This window comes from Halichondria panicea, chromosome 5 (assembly GCF_963675165.1).
Source record: "Halichondria panicea chromosome 5, odHalPani1.1, whole genome shotgun sequence".
NCBI classification, from domain to species: domain Eukaryota; kingdom Metazoa; phylum Porifera; class Demospongiae; order Suberitida; family Halichondriidae; genus Halichondria; species Halichondria panicea.
The window spans coordinates 2,523,019-2,542,827 of record NC_087381.1 but is presented as its reverse complement, the minus strand read 5'-3'; the positions used below and the strand labels follow the sequence as shown (position 1 = coordinate 2,542,827).

The 19,809-nt window shown below is 40.8% G+C and overlaps 1 protein-coding gene across 1 annotated transcript; it reads right to left on the bottom strand.

Moving 5' to 3' along the window:
- Positions 1-6,560: 6,560 nt before the first annotated feature.
- Positions 6,561-11,761, bottom strand: LOC135336713 (uncharacterized). The gene has a single exon (XM_064532570.1). The coding sequence runs from the start codon at positions 11,396-11,398 to the stop codon at positions 6,782-6,784; it is 4,617 nt and encodes a 1,538-aa protein (XP_064388640.1). The 5' UTR covers positions 11,399-11,761; the 3' UTR covers positions 6,561-6,781.
- Between the last annotated feature and the right edge of the window lie 8,048 nt (positions 11,762-19,809).

Here is a 19,809-nt window from a genome sequence, read left to right as displayed (position 1 = left end):
TTCGGAGGTAGTTGTTAACAGAGGTTCCACTGCTCACAGCATTTCATAAATCAATGGTAACTGAGTACAAATTATAGACCGTGAAGTTAAAACACACTACACTATAATCACGTATACGTACGAGACATGCACAAAACATTAATGAGACAATCCACGGCCAAATAATTGTAGTCAGATTGTTTATATCTTGGTAAACACCTGCTAATATAAATGTACATGATCTGGACAAACTTTCTAAGATGACTATAGCACGTACTATTACATAGCGATGTTAAACATAATTATTAACCACGGGAGTCACGTGACTACATTCACTAAACTGACATAGTCGATTAGTTGGTTACTAACTATCTCTTGGAGTGAGATAACGATCGTAAACTTCTTCCACAATTGTCTGTCTGTGCAAAATAACCATCTCCCCTCACTCTTCTCTTGTACCAACGAGCCATGACACAGTAAAAGATTAGTCCAATACTGCTTAGAGTTACTTTTACACACCAGGAAATAGGAAAACACCAACTTGCCTCACAAGTGTATTTCTCCAATAAAACACTTGTGTACCAAAACCAAAAACGACAGCCATGCAGGGGAGCAAAAATGGCCATATATGCTGTAAGAACCCCTCATACTGTATGGTGATTGGGAACAAATAAACGCAATTGCAGAAGTGGCAACACTTTGAGCAATCAATCCTTGCATTGATTTGTAAAGTACAGAAACAGTCCAATCAATTGCTATCAAACCTCCTTCAAAGTGATAATAATTAATGAGCTTCAGAATCAAGCATATCAAACTTACAAAAGCAGAAAGAAATGAAGCAATTCCTATCTTCTTTAGAATACTTGGAAGCCTATCTCTAAGCAGCAGAAATATCAGAAACTCATGCAAATAAAGTCCAAAGTATGAAATTCCAACTTCGTTATATGAAAATATGTTCACTATTTTTACTACATAAGTTCAGATCACTGGGCATCAATAATTATATCAATCCTTGGATACAAGAAAAAGAGAAAACAATCATCACTGATGGCATAATTATAAAGTAAGAGAATACGAAACACGGTCTTCACGTCTTCAACCTGCTCTGTAGTGAATGGACCACCCACCATATCTCGACTTTCTCAGGTCCATTCTTGAATTAAGGAATGTCTTCCTCAAAGTATGTGAGAGCACTGCGATTGAGGGGAGCTTTGTGTTTGGCTGCAAACTTGAGAACTTGGTAGATGGTTTTGAGAGAGTTTGGTGACTTTGGTTCAATTATTAGCCACTTTTGAGAGAGACAAAAATCCGAAATAAGAACACAGCTTAAAGACAGAACAAGAAGCAAACTCCAAACCTGTTGGTATAATTATAGTTGGAATGCGATGAAACATCCAAACAGTCTACTTTCAATACTAACAACTAAAATATGCTCCCTATACACCACTACAATGAAACCAAGTGATATAACTGCTAATGCTGGAGCTTGAAGCATCAGGAATTTGATCTATGCCCAGTTAAAACAATACTAAAGAGCAACCAACACCTCCTACCAAATACAAAACGTATATCACAAACACAAACGATCTCAGAACCAAAGCGTTACCTACAAACGGTGCAATTAAGTGATAGAAGCAATTAAAAACAGTAGCAAGGAATAAAAGCCATACACCAAATCTTACTACTGTATAGTTTCCAAACTTTGCGTCAGCCAGCCATCCTGCCAGTGGTGCAGCTATAACATTAACAGAAGTAACGAAACAGCATACAACCAATAAGAACTTGCTGAATATTTTATGGAAGGCAAAACAATCATTATTGATGATTTATGAGATGATAAGAAGAAACCAGAACGGTAGTGCTCCTTTGGAATAGATCCACTTCACTCTTGTACTTGCACTTCATATATAATTTCAACTGAAACCTTACACAAGCACCTATAATAATAATATTATAATAGGCTCTCAAAATTTGTTTTTTGAAGTAGGGATGCATTACTGAATGATTCACTATTCACCAAGTGCTTTTATATATACATCCAATAATATGGGAAGATGTCGTATGAGTTTCAAGATGGTATAATTATACTACCCTAATGTATCGAAAGAGCTAAAACTCAAATTATATATAGCTCTCTAAACAGGCATTGCTAACATCAAAGTCGGAATTCGTTGCCGAATGATTCACTATTCACTAATTAAGTACTAACTTCACATGCTTGTATAGAATTGGTCACTTGGAATTAGTTTGGACACATAGCAGTAACATCTGGTCAAAGCTCTTGTACTTCTCTCAGCACTATACTGATGAGTAAACGTTAACCTGAGCTTAATGTTTACCGTATAGCGGGAAATTTTCGTGGGCTGCAAAATTTCTCGTTTTCCGAGGGCAGAGTATAGTTAACGCGAAAATTAAAACTGGGATAAACTCCCACTCACCAGTATTTCACATGCATGCAAAGCTATTGGTGGGTGTGGTTTACTGGCATTGAAACGCTAATATTAGAATCCACGAAAATTTCTGCTGATGGCTCTGGGAGCCAGATAGCGAACATTTTGCACCCACGGAAATTTCCCGCTATACAGTATATGATTGCTTCCCCGGAGTCTCTGACACGATCTTTGAGGCCACTCAGTCGGGGGAGGAGGACTGGAACAAAGTACGGAGATTTATGCAATCCATTAAACTAGATTGAATGCATTTTTTTGTATGACTGCAGAATGACAGCTTGTTAGTTGGCCCAAAGTGTAAGGTTCGCAAGGACTCAAGGATTATGTTTTGATCCGATAATGCGTAAGTTTAAATGAAGCACACTGCAATTTAATGTTGCAAAAGTGTATAATGACAATCCAAGATGTGAGTATAATGAGTGTGCTTTCTCAGTACATATATAATCACCACAACATACATACATACAACTAGCGTTCAAGCTGGCGTTGTGCTAATGCCTCTCGCCATGTTTTTGCTTTCGCTCAAAAGTATTAGAGTGTTATATTAGTTTCTATAATGAATTTTATATTAAAGTTAACTTATCTATATAAAGTCACTGAGAAGAACAGACTTATTTACATGCATCTATTGTTGTATTATGTGGCTTACCAGGACCTTAAGAAGTTGATTCTTCCAGGATCTGTAGTTCAGTGTATATAATATCTAAGAAGAAAAGACCTATGTACATGCATATTGTTATCTATATATTGTTATTATGGTAGTGTTTTATGGCTTACCAGGCCCTCAAGACAAAGATGATTCTGCCAGGAGGATCTGGATCTTGGATATTATTTTGGATATTATTTTCTCACACGTGGGGATTAATGCGCATGCGCATTACATCCACAGGAATAATTAAAGGGTGTGTCCAAAGAGATCAATTTCACAAATGGCTACTGCTAGCCTCGATTCCAGGCCGCGCCTTGTTCAAGCGGCCTGAAATCGAGGCTAGCTAGAGCTAGCATATAATTATTTTCTGAGCATTGTAGCTAACAAAAAGCTAGCGCTTTAGTGCAAGGCTAACTCATATGTTGAAATAGAAAGTTTGTGCGGACAGATGATGCTATGAAAGATTCTGAAGAGACTGCAACAGCCTTCAATGTGAGTCAAACTAGCCATAACTCGAGAAGAAGCTTTAGTTTGCTAATCCACGAATCAAAATCCAAGAGAACGTGGCTAGAAGCCTATAGAAGCTGTTAGCTTTTGTCGCATTGCAACCGTTGAGCAGTTACAGCTGGAACAGACACACACACACACACACACACACACACACACACACACACACACACACACACACGTACACATAACACACACACATAAATTATACATGTAGATCTACACATAATAATTATGCCTTGTGCGGCTACGCCTCGAGGCATAATTATGATTATGAATTTGTATAATTAGGCCTCGAGGCGTAGCCGCACGAGGGATACGGTGAAGCTGACTGTGTGTGTGTCTGCATATTATGTGATTGGTCTTTCAACATAAATGTGTGAACTTTAGCTTTGATGTGTTTTAATAAACCTTCACGCATACAAAATGGATATACCGTATATCTTCTAATTTATCGGACACTTCTAATTACCCCGGACACTCTTTTGGGCAATTTTCGTTGTTCTAATACAACGGACACTCCAGTGCTTTAATATTACATTTGTTCTAAATATCCGGACAATACCCTTGAAAAGTTGAGTTTCATTCCATAGACGGCAAGTAAGACTTAGAGTGCTGCAGTTAGATAGCTTTGAGTAGCTAGTTTTAGATAGCTAGTGCAACTATTCAGTCGCACACTGTTCTATTAAACTTAGCTAGCTCGCATGCAGCTGCTTGCTTGTTCTAACTATTCCGGACACTTTGCATGCTCTATAAAAATCTGTTCCAATTATACCCGGACAATTTCCAAAATAATTATTTTTTGCTGTCCGATAAATTAGAAGATATACGGTAACATATTTTTCAAGGGATTTCAGCATCGATCAGACATAATCGACACATGCATAGCTGCATGTATATACAATATGCAAACATAATACTCATGTATACCATGATGTGCTCTGACACTAAGGAATATCCATGCATTGAAACTCTCAGAGTTCTTCAGGGTACAAATCCCATGGTGTACATTCATATACCCTAGGGTACATTGGCTGTGGTCAGCCAGAATCCCTCCCTCCACCCTTTAAGAACCCTCTGTTTTAATTTAAAGAAGACTACCGAGACAAAATCTGTGCATGGAAAGCACAAAAATGTGCGGGTGTTGAAAGTAAATGTGGTTTGTCAAGTGAAGCACACGCACACAAAATGTGCAGAGTGCATGCACGGCAGGGATCAAAGAGTGTTTACTACTACAGTTGAGCCTCGGTTATCCGAATCCCGGTTATCCGAATCCTCGATTATCCGAATCCCGGTTATCCGAATCCTCGATTATCCGAATGCTAGAGCATAGTGCAATCTGAGCATGCGCAGTAGGAAATTGCCCACGTGGCTGGCAAAAAGCCAGCTTTTGATTATCCGAATATTTCACTTACCCGAATGGGCCCGGGGACAAAGGTGTTCGGATAACCGAGGCTCAACTGTACTCAGTTGTAAATGGCCTCGGGGAATACATATAGAACTGCCCTCGGTAGAGACCAGGGGCGGATCCAGGGGTGATTTTGAGGGGCTGAAGCCCCCCCCCCCTTTTGAAAAAACTACCTATGTATTGCTAGTCTGAGGTTACAACAATTTTGCCACCAACCTTGTTACTTATGCATCTGCATGTAGACTCACTGACTTAAGAGATGCTAGACAACAGCCAAGTCTAGCTACTGAGAGTATAAAGGATGTAGGCTAGCTAGCTGGAAGTACATACTATACTAGCTAGCTAAAAGTGCATAGGTCAACTATTGCTGTTGCTGAGTCAGCTCCTTGTGCAATGTTTGTAGCCTCGATCATATCCCAGGCCTCTCTTCCTAGGCCTTGTGAAGGAGGCTATTGTGCATGCTATTGAGCTGCAACATGGAGCAGATCTCAGACTTTTTCAGCTAGTTGCAAGGAACCAGCCTTACCTCCTCTCACTCTCAGTGCAGTCTGGGTAGGCATTGTGATTCTTTCATGTAGTACCAAGAGTGCATGAATGTAGATGTAACATCTACAGTATACATCCTTTTGTTGATTAGAACGAGTTTTTTGATTAACTTTTTCATATTCAGTATTCACTTATTAATATGACAGTTCAAAGGTAAAAGTGTGAGCAAATTGTAAAAAAGCAAAAATTTCGCCTCCGGCGAGGCGGGAGGGGGATGCTCCCCCTCCCACACCCACCCCCTGGGTGGCTCCGCCACCCTCGTACGGGGCTTCGCCCCTCTCTACTAGCCCCCCCTTTCATTTTTCCTGGATCCGCTCCTGGAGACAGCTATATAACTGATTAAATTTGAGTTCTCTTTTGATACATTATAGGGTAGTATAATTACGTCTATCTTACTATACTGATGGGATGAGTCCAATGATTTAGTGTGATAACCCATGCATGACTCAAAAATATGCTCCCAATATACCACTACAAGCAAACCAAGTGATATAACTGCTAATGCTGGAGCTTGAAGCATCAGGCAACTGATCCATACCCAGTTGAAACAATACCAAAAAGGAACTAACACATCCTGCAATAAAGTATATATCACAAACAAAAATAATATCAGGACCAAAGTGTTGTCTGCAATTAAGTAATAGAAGCAATTAAGAACAGTAGCCAGAAATAAAAGCCATACACCAAATCTTACTACTTTATAGTTTCCAAACTTAGCATCAGCCAGCCATCCTGCCAGTGGCCCAACCAAAAGCGACAGAATTAATAAAACACCATATACCCAAGTGTATAAATTGTTTGTTAATGTTGTGGAAGGACTCGGAAAAACTGTGAACATTGATGTGATGACAAAGGTGATAATTAGAATCCAGAACAGAACAAGTAGTGCTCCTTTGGAATAGAACCATCTCACTCTGTACTTGCACTTCATGGCTTACCATGTGTCCAATTTCACAATTTCACTGTGTCATGAGCCCCCGGCTGCGCCAAGGCTCGCAGTTGACTTAAACAGAACACGATCCAAGTAAATAGGAGTCTTCTATAACTTTAACATGAGAACAGAACTGAACATAACTCCTTCTCTAGCTATTTTATACAGACACATGCACCAAAGATCTAGATTGTTCTACAACACCCACAAAGTTCTAGAATACTGAACCTCTGGAAGGTTCTTAACACATAAAGTTCTGGTCCTTTACCACGGAATGTTCTAGTTCTTAATTAACCCAGTCACAGAATGTTCTAGTTCACCACATTCCTCTCCCCTTCTCCTGCGACATTCATGTCGGGGTGAGAAATAGGCAATCGGGAGAGGGCGTCTGCGTTTTGGTTGTCTTTGCCCTTCCGATAGCGGACAGAAAAGTTGAATGGTTGCAAGGCCAGGCTCCATCGGATGAGACGATTGTTGTTCTCTTTCATTCGCTCCATCCATTCCAGGGAGTGATGGTCCGTCTGGATTACAAAGGGTCGTCCTAGGAGGTAGACTCGGAAAGCTTCAACAGCGAGTTTAATTGCTAGGCACTCCTTCTCCACGGTCGAGTAGTGTTCTTCTCGGTTAAGGAGTTTTCGGCTAAAATATCCTACTGGGTGTTCAGCGCCATCCCCATCAGTTTGGCTGAGGACTGCCCCTACACCTCGCTGGGATGCATCGGTTTGGAGGACAAAGGCTCTCGAAAAGTCTGGATTGTGCAATATCGGCTGTGACAACATCTGCTTCTTCAGGGTCTGGAATGCTGTCTCACAAGCTGGTGTCCATATTACTGTTGAGGGTAAATTCTTCCGGGTGAGGTCGGACAGGGGGGTGGCAATGGAGGCGAAATCCGGGATAAACCTCCTGTAATATCCAGTTAATCCAAGGAAACAACGCACTTCTTTTTTCGTTTTTGGTCTTGGAAATTCCATCATTGTCTCTAGTTTTGTTTCCTCTGGTTTCACCACTCCACTCCCAACGACATGGCCTAGGTATATACAGTGGGCCATCCCAAACTGACATTTGCTGAGCTTCATGGTTAGGCCGGCATCTTGGATCCGCTCCAGCACCTGACGTAAATGGTAGAGGTGGTCCTTCCAATTGGAGCTGTAGATTACAACATCATCTAGGTATGCTGCAGCATATTCTTCCAGTCCTTGCAGTACCCGGTCCATTAGCCTCTGGAAAGTTGCCGGTGCGCCTTGCAAGCCAAATGGCATAACATTGAAGTGATAAAGACCAAAAGGGGTTACAAATGCCGTCTTCGTCTGGGCTTTCTTGGTGAGGGGTACCTGCCAGTATCCTTTTGTCAGATCCAAAGTGGTGATGTACTTAGCTTGGCCTAGTCTGTCGATCATCTCGTCAATGCAGGGCATTGGGTATGCATCTGCCTCAGAAACTCCATTTAGACGTCGATAGTCAACGCAGAATCGCATAGTACCATCTTTCTTCTTCACCAATACAATAGGGGCTGACCATTCACTTGTCAAAGGCTCGATCACTCCATGTTCTAGCATTTCCGCAATTTCTTTCTTCACTGTCTCTCGATAGGCATGAGGTAAGCGGTAAGGAGGCAACCTGATTGGGCGTGCCGTTCCGGTTTCAATGTCGTGCTCAATGATTGCTGTCCGTCCTGGGGTGTCTCGCATAGCTTCTACGAATTCGTTGGTTAGCTGACGGAGGTCATACTGTTGGGTCTCTTCCAGTCGCTTGTCCATGACAATCTTCTTTGTGATACCGTCACTTTCTTTCCACAACGGGAGTTCATCCGTTAATTCTCCTCTCTCTTCCTCCGCCAAGAGGTTTGGGATCGTGGGGGTATTCCACTTTCGCAACATGTTGATGTGGAAGACTCTTCTCCGCTTCTTGTGATCGAACATGTCCACTTCATATGTCACCGGTGAAATCACTTTCTTCACGGGGTAGGGACCTTGCCACTTCGCTAGGAGTTTGTTGGTCGAGGAAGGTAGAAGGACTAGTACGTTGTCCTCTACCTGCAGCTGCCTCTCTCGTGCATTTCGATCATACCACTTCTTTTGGGTTGTTTGGGCCTTCTTCAGATTCTCACAAGCTAGCTCCGACATCTTGGCGAGTTTTTCTTGAATCGTCAGGACATAAGAAACGACACTCTCTGTAGATTTCTTGCTAGATTCCCACGATTCTTTGAGCACATCAAGAGGTCCTCGCACCTGCCTTCCATACATTAGTTCGAAGGGAGAAAATCCGGTTGATGACTGGGGTACTTCACGGTAGGCAAACAGCAAATACGGAATTAGTTGGTCCCAGTCTTTTCCTTCTTCATTGGCGGTTTTGCGAAGCATGGACTTCAAGGTTTGATTGAAACGTTCTACTAATCCGTCCGTTTGAGGGTGGTAAGGGCTGGTCTGGATCGGCTGTATCTTCAACAAGCGGTAGAGCTCTGCTAGCAATCCAGATGTGAAATTAGCTCCTTGATCAGTCAGGATCTCTCGGGGTATGCCTACTCTTGAGAAAAACATTATCAGCTCCTTGGCTACGTGCTCAGCATCTATGGTTCGTAGGGGGACAGCTTCTGGGTACCTTGTACTATAGTCGCAAATCACCAGGATGTAGCGGTTTCCCGTGCGGCTACGAGGAAGAGGACCCACGATATCCATAGCAATACGTTCAAACGGCTCTCGAATGATGGGTAGGGGAATCATTGGTACACGCTGCTTTTTCCCCTTTGATGTCCTCTGACACTCTTCGCACGATTGGCATAGCTTCTTCACATCTTCGAATACTGTCGGCCAATAGAACTGCTGGAGAATCCGTTCTACGGTCTTTCGCTGCCCCATGTGGCCGGCCATTGGAATATGGTGAGCAAGGGACATCACTAGGCTACGGCACGACTCTGGTAGCACCAACTGCTGTATCGGGCTGCTGTCTTCGCCATGGGGTGAGATCCATTGACGGTAAATCAGTCCATTTTCTTCGTGAAAGACCATCTTGCTGGCTCCAGTAGCACCGTTCATTGCTTCTCGAATACCTTTAAGCGTGACATCTTCTTGCTGCATTCGTCGCAACTCAATGGGGGACAGGTCCAAGGGGTGTGTCTGCTTGTTTTGAGCCACTTCACGCCTCTGCTGCCTCTTCTCTCTCCTAGTTAGTTGCTGGTGTTTCTTTACTTCGAGAAAAAGATCTGGGTCCATCTCTGCGCCAATTGGCATCTCAGCAATTTGGTCATCGGTTACGTCCAAGTCCGTTAGCATCTCGGCTTGTTGGTCATCAGGAGTGTTGGGAGTGTTTGGAACCATCTTGGCCACTTGGTCATCAGGCATCTCATCAGTGGATGTGTCGGACGTGGTAGTAGGCTGTTTGCTTCCCTCCTGTTGTTGTATCTTCTCCAGTTCCACTCTTTCTTCTTCGTTTTTCTTGGCCTGGGCTCTGGTCATTACGGCAAGGGCTTCTTCAGTCCGAACTGTCCCTTCCTTATTCTGTAACATTTCGAGTAGGCCTGCCACATCTCGTCCGAGTAGCACTGGTACTGGGAGGGTCTTTGAAATTGCTGCTTCGATTTGGTGTCTTCCTTCTCCGAGGCCAATTTCTACACTTACGAGTGGATATTCTCGAACGTCTCCGTGAGCACATCGGATGCGAACTCGTCCTAGTTGCTTCTTCTGTGGTAGCAGATCACTTCTCACCATCGAACGGGCACAACCGGTGTCAAGGACAATCTCGTCTACTGCTTTTCCCTCCACTGTGCCGGATCGTGTAATCTGGGGGTTGATTTTCTTCTCCAACTTGTCCTCATTCATGTACACCAATTCAGTTTCTTCTGTGAATAGATTTGACTTGCTAGGGCAATTTGCGGCAATATGTCCGGTCTCTTGGCAGTTGTAGCATTTGATTTTGTTCCATTCCATCTTTGTTTTGTTGGCCTCCCTCCGTCCCTTCTCTGTCCTTCGATCAGCCATAGCCTTCCTACAGTCTTTGGCAATATGGCCCTTTATCTTGCAGTAGTGGCACGTTTTGGTTGCTCCGCTCTCACTGCTGGGCCGACGAGTCTCTCGTGGCGGTAACTCCTTAGGAACATAGCTGTCGGCCAGTCTTCCCGCTTCTTCTCCGGTAGTGGGCTTTCGGTCGCCCAACCAAATTCTCAGGTCTCTAGGCATCCCCTCCATCAGTTGCTCCACTACAATTTTCTCCTTGAGTGCTTCCATCGTGGTGCAGCCTGCTGTCCATTTCTCCAGGAGGTCTCTCAGTTTTGTTGCGAGCTCCAGGTACGCCTCCCCTTCGGCCTTCTTCGTAGTTCGGAAGCGTTTGCGGTACGTTTCTTCGCTAATATCATAGCGTTGCAGTATAGCTCTTTTCACGTCCTCATAGTTCTTAGCTTTCTCTACATCCATTGCAGCAAAGGCCTGCTGGGCTCTCCCCATAAGTTGTGGCGCTAACTTATGGGCCCAGTGCTCTTCTTTCACTTCAAAGGCTGTCATCAGTCGCTCAAACGTAGTCAAGTATGCCTCAATGTCTTTTTTTTCCGTGAGTTTGGCTAGGTTCAAATGTCGTAGATCTTCCGCTCGTTTCGCCTTGATCTCCTCTCGACTCTGATTTAGGTCCATCCAGTTTCTCATCATCTCCACCTGACTTTGCATCATTTGCATTCTTTGTTCACTTTCTCTCTCTCTACGTTCCTGTTCTTCTGCTCGTTCTCGCTCTCGTTGTCTGTTCTCTTCTTCTCTTGCTCTGGCCCTTTCCGTTTCTGCCTCGTCACGGCTCCGGCGATCTTTCAGCAGCATCTGTAGAAGTTCAGTCACTCCAGTTCCTGTCTCTGCCATCGTTATTACAGCTTGGTCACTCTCCACGTCTTGTTCTGTTTCGTTCGCCGATTCTCCTAGGTTGTAGATTCTGCCAGTCCTTGTCACCGACATACAGATCTACCATTCGCTTCTCAAATTTGTGGGTCTCGAAAAACCACTGTCTTCGACTATCCCACCGCTGCCACCAATTGTCATGAGCCCCCGGCTGCGCCAAGGCTCGCAGTTGACTTAAACAGAACACGATCCAAGTAAATAGGAGTCTTCTATAACTTTAACATGAGAACAGAACTGAACATAACTCCTTCTCTAGCTATTTTATACAGACACATGCACCAAAGATCTAGATTGTTCTACAACACCCACAAAGTTCTAGAATACTGAACCTCTGGAAGGTTCTTAACACATAAAGTTCTGGTCCTTTACCACGGAATGTTCTAGTTCTTAATTAACCCAGTCACAGAATGTTCTAGTTCACCACACACTGTATCCACTATAGCTATATATTATGGCATGGCACAAGTATATAGCTATAGATTTATATGATTTCCAAATGAAACTAAAAGTATGCCATATAGAGTGAGGCAGCAATTCCAATGATTCACACATGTATTCACCTAGTGCTGTATCTGCATTTGAAGGTTTCCAAAAGGCTTTGGAAAGGCTTTCAACATAAGGTCTAACTTTCTTATTGACGGTGTAAAAACGAGTGTTGTGTTGTGTGTATTATTGATTATCAAACCTCGATAAAACGGAACAAATTTTATATATTTCTTGCTAATGGTATATATTGAATGATGAGCCTCATTAAAATTCATTAGCCTGCATGCATATAATTATGCATTGAAAATCAATTGATTCACAAGCGAAATTTCCCCAATTTGAAAAGTGCTATTATTATAATAGCTACATCAAATTCACTTAGTATACTGGGAAGTTTCCCAAAGAACCTTTTTCAACACAAAGGTGGTGGTGTTATCTTTCTCTTTCTTTGATGTGGTTCAATATGTATGCTAACCATAAACCTTTCCCATGCACTCAGTATTATCACTACTTCATGGATCTCAGCACATGATTATACGCATGAAGATCCAGAACATCCTTAAATGTGAGCATTCTAGCAATTTTCTCACTAGTGGCAAATTGTATTGTGTTGCTAGTACAGTACATGCATGCAGCCATCATCAGCAGCTGTTGAAAGAGTATTTACTAACTGACTGTTTGATGCTATAATTAGAGCACAACTGCAGAAAAATGAATTTGACTCAGTTATTTTTCATCTTGTGAATGTGTATACTGTGTTGCCTTTTGACCTCTGAGATCAAAGGAAGAGCAGTACGTATAATATGGCATGTTGCACTGGGGTAAAGTGACCTTTTTGACCGGAGCCCACCCTCCACCCAATACTTCAATACTTCAAATCATTGCTTTTATAGTGACATGGTTCCTGTGGTAAATTTACTAGACAGTATATGCATGGTTTCGATGCAGTTACTAATTATATATGTAAGCTATGACGTCCTATAATTATACAGACAGTTTGACAACAAAAGAACTATCACGATTATGCGAAAAACATGGACGTTATAATAGCTGGATACAGTTATAGCTGGATACAGTGTATACATGCAGTATAATTATAACTGGGCCAGTTTAAAGATCGAGAACTGCATTAAATATGAGGATGTAATGGCCAAATTAAAACACCCACCAAACTTTCCAGTCATACGGTATAATTATAATAACACATGTTGTGCTTGGCTGCAAACTTGAGAACATGGTAGATGGAGTTTGGTTTGAGAGAGTTTGGTGACTTTTGTTCAATTATTAGTAGAGAGGCAAAAATCCGAAATAAGAGCACAGCTTAACAAGAAGCAAGCTCCAAACCTGTTGGTAGTTGGAATACAATGAAACATCCAAACAGTGCATGTACCAAAGAGTCATTCAAACAGTATAAGCCTTTAGAGTATATAAAACACCGCATAGGTTCCCGATATACCACAACATACAAACCAAGTGATAAAGCTGCTAATGCTGAAGCTTGAAGCATCAGGCATCTGATCCACACCCAGTTGAAACAATACTAATTTAATTTAATTTTTTTTTTAGATCACAAACACAAAATTAACGATTTCAGAACCAAAGCACTATCTACAAACGGTGCAATTAAACTATAAAAGCAATTAGCAAGACACTCATCATTGATACGATGACAAAGATAATAAGCAGAAACCAGAACAGAACAAGTAGGGCTCCTTTTAGATAATTAATATAAGATTGTGGGTTTTCTCAAATGAAACTAAATGTTTGCACAGTAGGTATGATTCACAAGCGTGAAGTGCTTCCTCAATTGCTTCCAAATAAATCAATATAATGAAGAACTTCTATAAACCTTTTTAACAGTGATGAATACTCATGAAAGTGCTATTTTCTTAGTACCGTATAGTGGGTAGTTTTCATTGGTGCAAATTTGTGTATGAACTGATACTCATTTAATATTTGTACAGCTCAATATAGTGACGTTGAACCAATTGCAGTGCAATTCTACAAAACGAAATACACTTTCTATCATACGAAAATAATCCGCTATAAATTATGATAGAAATGTGATGGTCGCTGTTTTGTCATAACGAGTGTTAAATCTACTGTGCATGCATGTGCATTAAAAAAATTAAGCTCATGTTAGCAGCATTATTCTTTTCAACTCAAATATCCATTCCTCATTATTCCTCCATAAGAAATCACAACATAAACTCCATGTTGTCGCACAAGTAACATCGAACTATAAATAATGGCCACACATGCATGACTCTATCTAGAATGCCAAGGAGATAATTAACCTCCAAACCTAATTCTCATAATTCTAAAGGTGCCCATTATGCCAGCATAATTCTTACCAAAAAATGTGCCTATTATGACAAAAATTATACCAGCATAATCTACCAACCCCTAACTGGTTGCTTATAACAGTGCAGGCAACAAATCAGTGCCTGAAAGTTGCCTGGTGCATAGTGGCCACCATGCACCAGGCAATTTGTTGCAGTGTGAAAATTGTACATGTCCCCCTAGGATCTGGTGAGGCCCAGCATATCCATGACTGTCCTACCCTATACCCAACAAGAATAGCAATAATTTGTGGATGCATGCATGCATGTGTTCTACTGATTACGATACTATAGAAAAGGAGGGGGAATCGTTGAGTGGAGTCGCTTGGACCATAAAAATTATACATATACGAACTTAATTCTTGGGCTTTTGTATTGTAATGCAGAGTCTCCTTCCTACAAATTAATTAGCTCACTACAGTCTACTACTCAGTCCCGGCCACATCAGTAGGCAATGCATGAAGTTGCGGCCACACTCCACATAAAATACAGATTTAAGCTAAGGAGAAAAGAATGGTATCCCGTTTGATAACCATTTCCCAGTATATAGTATCCCACGTGATAAATAATGCTATGCTATGCTATCGTCAAGTTTAAAATTTTAAATCAGCCAATAATAGTGAACCACACAATCCTATAAAGAAAAGTGCCATTCTTTGCGAGCTGATGAAACTATGAGATAAAGTAACTCGGTTATACTACAACTTCATCAGTGTACACACGAATTAACAACACGGTTGAAATACATGCTGGTTTAACAGATAACAGCATAGTATACTACTCACCAGCAAGCACCTATCTGTTCAAGTGGGATATTTTCTCCTCGAACACCTCTTAAAAACATGTACATACACAAATATAAAGTAAAGCAACAAGTGAGTATATACATGCACTAGCTATGATAATATAGTAATGACTGCTAAAGTTGTAATACCATATAATTATACATGTTACAGTCTGTCTCTAGCTAGTTGTCTCTTGCAGTGAGATAACGATCGTAAACTTCTTCCACAATTGTCTGTGCAAAATAACCATCTCCCCTCACTCTTCTCTTGTACCGACGAGCCACAACACAGTAAAAGATTAGTCCAATACTGCTTAGAGTTACTTCCACACACCAAGAAATAGGAAAACAACAACTTGCCTCACAAGTGTATTTCTCCAATAAAAAGGTTGTACCAGAACTGAATATGGAAGACAAAATAACTAAGACCGCTATACATGCTGTGAGAAGACCTCTCATGCTGTATGGTGATTGGGAACAAAGAAATTCAAGTGCTGAAGTGGCAAAAGTTTGAGTAATCAATCCTTGCATTGATCCGTAAAGTGCAAAAACGGTCCAATCAATTGCTATCAAACCTCCTTCAAAGTGATAATTAATGAGGCTCAGAATCAGGCATATCAAACTAACGGCAACAAAAAGAAATGAAGCAATTCCTATCCTTTTTAAAATACTTGGAAGCCTGTCTCTAAGCAGCGGAAATATTAGAAACTCGTGCAATAAAGTCCAAAGTATAAAACATAAACTCACATTATATGAAAATGATCTCACTATTTGTGAATTACATTTGTTCAGACCACTGGGTATATCGATATAGTGTGGATGCAAGGTAGACAAGCCAGTCACCATTAATGACAAGCCTACCAGGAAAATACGAAACATAGTCTTTACATCTTCAACTTGCTCTGTAGTGAATGGACCACCATATCTCAACTTTCCCAAGTCAACTCTTGAAGGTATGTCTTCCTCCCAGTATGTGAGAGCACTGCGATTGAGGGGGGCTTTGTGCTTGGCTGCAAACTTGAGAACTTGGTAGATGGTTTTGAGGGAGTTTGGTGACTTTGGTTCAATTATTAGCCAATTTTTGGAGAGACAAAAATCCGAAATAAGAATACAGCTTAAAGACAGAACAAGAAGCAAGCTCCAAACCTGTTGGTAGTTGGTACGCAATGAAACATCCAAGCAGTCTACCTTCAGAGTATATAAAACATTGCTTAAATAGGCTCCCAATACACCACTACATGAAAACCAAGTGATAAAGCTGCAAATGCTGGAGCTTGAAGCATCAGGCATCTGATCCATACCCAGTTGAAACAATACTAAAGAGCAACTAACACATCCTACAATGAAAAAAACGTTAATCAGAAACAAAAACGATTTCAGAACCAAAGCGTTACCTACAAACGGTGCAATTAAGTGATAGAAGCAATTAAAAACAGTAGCAAGGAATAAAAGCCATACACCAAATCTTACTACTTTATAGTTTCCAAACTTTGCGTCAGCCAGCCATCCTGTTAGTGGCACCGTCAAAATTGACAGAAGCAATGAAACACCGTATACCCAGTAGCCATCTGTTGAAGGCAAGACACTCATCATTGATATGATAACAAATGTAACAAGCAGTAACCAGAACAGAACAAGTAGTGCTCCTTTGGAATAGAACCACCTCATTCTGTACTTGCACTTCATGGTTGAACCATACGTTCAAATTCGAATTCACTACAATCTGTTGCATTGACACAAGCAGCTACATTTATTGACTTCTCACATGAAACTTAGCACGCACACAGTAGGGCTGCATTTCTGAATGCTTTACAAGCAAATATTCATCAAGTGCTTCTAAAACAATCGAAGTTAATTAATCTGTGTCATTGACACAAGCATGGCTGCAGCTACATGTATATGATTGTGAGTTCTCAAATGAAACTAAAAGTTTGCACACATGCCGTAACTACATTTTTGAAAGGTTCACAAGCGTCTCAAGTGCTTCCTCAATTGCTTCTGAATAATCAATAGAATTGTTGTCCCATGAACCTTTTTATGCTCACGAAAGTGCTACGTACGTCATTTCAAAGGGCCTTTCAACACAGAGGTGCATGCTAACTTTCTTATCGCCAGACTGATTAGTACCGTATATAGCGGGTAATTTTCATTAGTGCAAATTTGTATGAACTACCATTTGCTTATTTAAAAAATTCGTACAGCTCAATAATTATAGTGATGTTGAACCTTATATACGTGCAATAATTTTATTTTCGTGTGGATGCTCTATAAATCTAAATATGCGAAAATAACCCGCTATACGGTATATAGAATGTGTGATGGTCGGTTTTTATCATAACGAGTGTACAGTCTATCGCGCATCCATGTGCATTAAAATAATTAGCTACTGTCTCATATTTGCTTTTGGTACGTACATAATTATATAATTAATCATGCTTCAGAAAGGCTGCTATTCCGCGAAAAATAAATCCGCAAAAACCTTTCTAACGGTCACTCTGCGAAAGTTAATACCCTCGAAATATACCCGCTATACGGTATATAGGCCATCATTCACCTAGCCTCGAATCCAGGCCGGCTGATTAAAATACTAATCGGCCTGGATTCGAGGCTACCATTCACCACAACTACATGTATGTGGGTTGACATGAAACTAAAAGTATTATGATTCAGACTAACAGCTGCATTTATGAATAACAAGGGATTCACCAGGTGCTTCTTAATAACAAAATCAACCCTTTTCAACATAAAATTTGATTGGTCTTTCCATATATGGAAACTTTCTCTGGTTTTTTGATGTGCCCTAATCACATAAAAATGAATAATTAATCCTTACTTATTTTTTAGGGATACAGTATCCTAGTCAGACACATGAAGTTATTCTCTCCAGGAACACATCTTTTTTTCAAACAGAGAAGAGATGTCATATCAGAAATATACACCTACTTTAGGCCGTGGAGCTAATTAATATTACCTCGGCATTGTCCCATAAGATTGTTAATTTTGCCGTATTCAACACCATCAGTCGACACATGCAGCTATATATATGTGTATATGATTGTGGGTTCTCATCAAATGAAACTAAATGTACCATGTTCGCACACTAAGCTTAAGTGTCAAGTGCTTCCTCAATTGCTTCAATTTTGAAGTTGTTGTCCTATGAACCACCTTTTAATGTGATCATTATAATCCTACTAAAATTATATGTACAATTATAACAGTAACGGATTGGAGTTATGCTCTCGTCTGATTTCTTGTTTTCACGCTTTTTGGTGGTTCCCCCGGCCAATCCTAGTCACATTGCAAATGTTTTTCTAGTCGGATGATAATTATACACAATTGGACAGTGTGGAAGACAAGATGGATACATAGAGGTAAAATGAAACCACATAGTGCATGACTGTACGTACTAAGAGACAAATAAAGCTAATAATGACTATCATATGTGAAGAAAAAAGTTTATGAATACATGTACGTATACTAGGTTGCTCTGTTATCTTAGTTGTATTGTTCAGTGATACATGTCGTTGGAAAGGTATCGATCATAGACCTCCTCCACCACTCTGTGTACATTGTATTCCTCGTCTCTAACTCTCCTCTTGTACCAGCGAGCCAGGAGGCAGTACAGGATGAATCCAAACAAAGTAATCGCTACCATGACTGATGAATATAGTATATAGTTGTAGCATTTGTCGCAAAACTTCATCGTGATACGGAAGAAAACTTCACCAAGGGCTAAAATGATGAAGCATGAAGTAATAATGCAAATCCTGCCAATAGACCACGCATGTTATATGGAGATTGCGCACAAGCAAACAACAAAATACTGTTCGTCAAAAAGGATAAGTTAACGAGACCGCCAATTATTGAACTACCTACTTCAATCCAAATTTGTATATCATGGAAATAGCTCACAACTTCTGCACTCAATATTCCTATATTTGATGCCACAATGATGAAACAAGCAAATCCAATCTGTTTTAGGATACTTGGTGGTTCCATTTTAACTAGAGGATAAACTATAAATTCTGAGATAAGCGTTACTAACATTGCACAGACACACGGGTGATATGTGAGACTAATAAGTGAAGCAGTGCATTTGTCGATAGATGGTAATGGTTGGGAATCAAGATATACACGTAATTTGCGAATTGATAATGAGACAAAAAACAGTGGTATTTGGATAACGATAATCTTAAAGAACGTTTTCACATCTTCAACCTGCTCTGTAGTGAATGGTTCACCAAATCTCGACTTTCCCAGGTCCATTCTTGAAAGTATGTCTTCCTCCCAGTATGTGAGAGCACTGCGATTGAGAGGAGCTTTGTGCTTGGCAGCAAACTTTAGAACTTGGTAGATGATTTTGAGGGACTGAGGTGATTTCGGTTCAATTATTAGCCATTTTGGGGCTAAAAGAAAAATACTACAGCACAGAATGCTCATAGCAAGCACTGGGTATAGAGACTAAAGAAAATAAAATCATTATCAGGATCCACGAAAGCACAAGATACTGTACCAGGCCACATATATGGAATATGCTTCAGAAGTATGGAGTCCCCACTATAGAAGAGATATAGAAAACCTGGAAAAAGTACAGAGATTTGCCATGAGAGTGTGTCTGGGTCAGTGGGATCTAAAGCAGGGAGAACTGCTGTCAGCATCTGGCCTTACAAGTCTGGAGACAAGAAGAGTAGTTGCAAGAATGTGCCACTTGTACAAAATTTTACATGACATGATAGACTTTCCCAACCCACCGGTTGAAAGAAGAGAGATTGTCTACAATAGCCGTTCAGTTAATGGTCTTTCCCTGGTACCAATTAGATTTCAAACATCAATGTACCAATACTCATTCTTCCCAC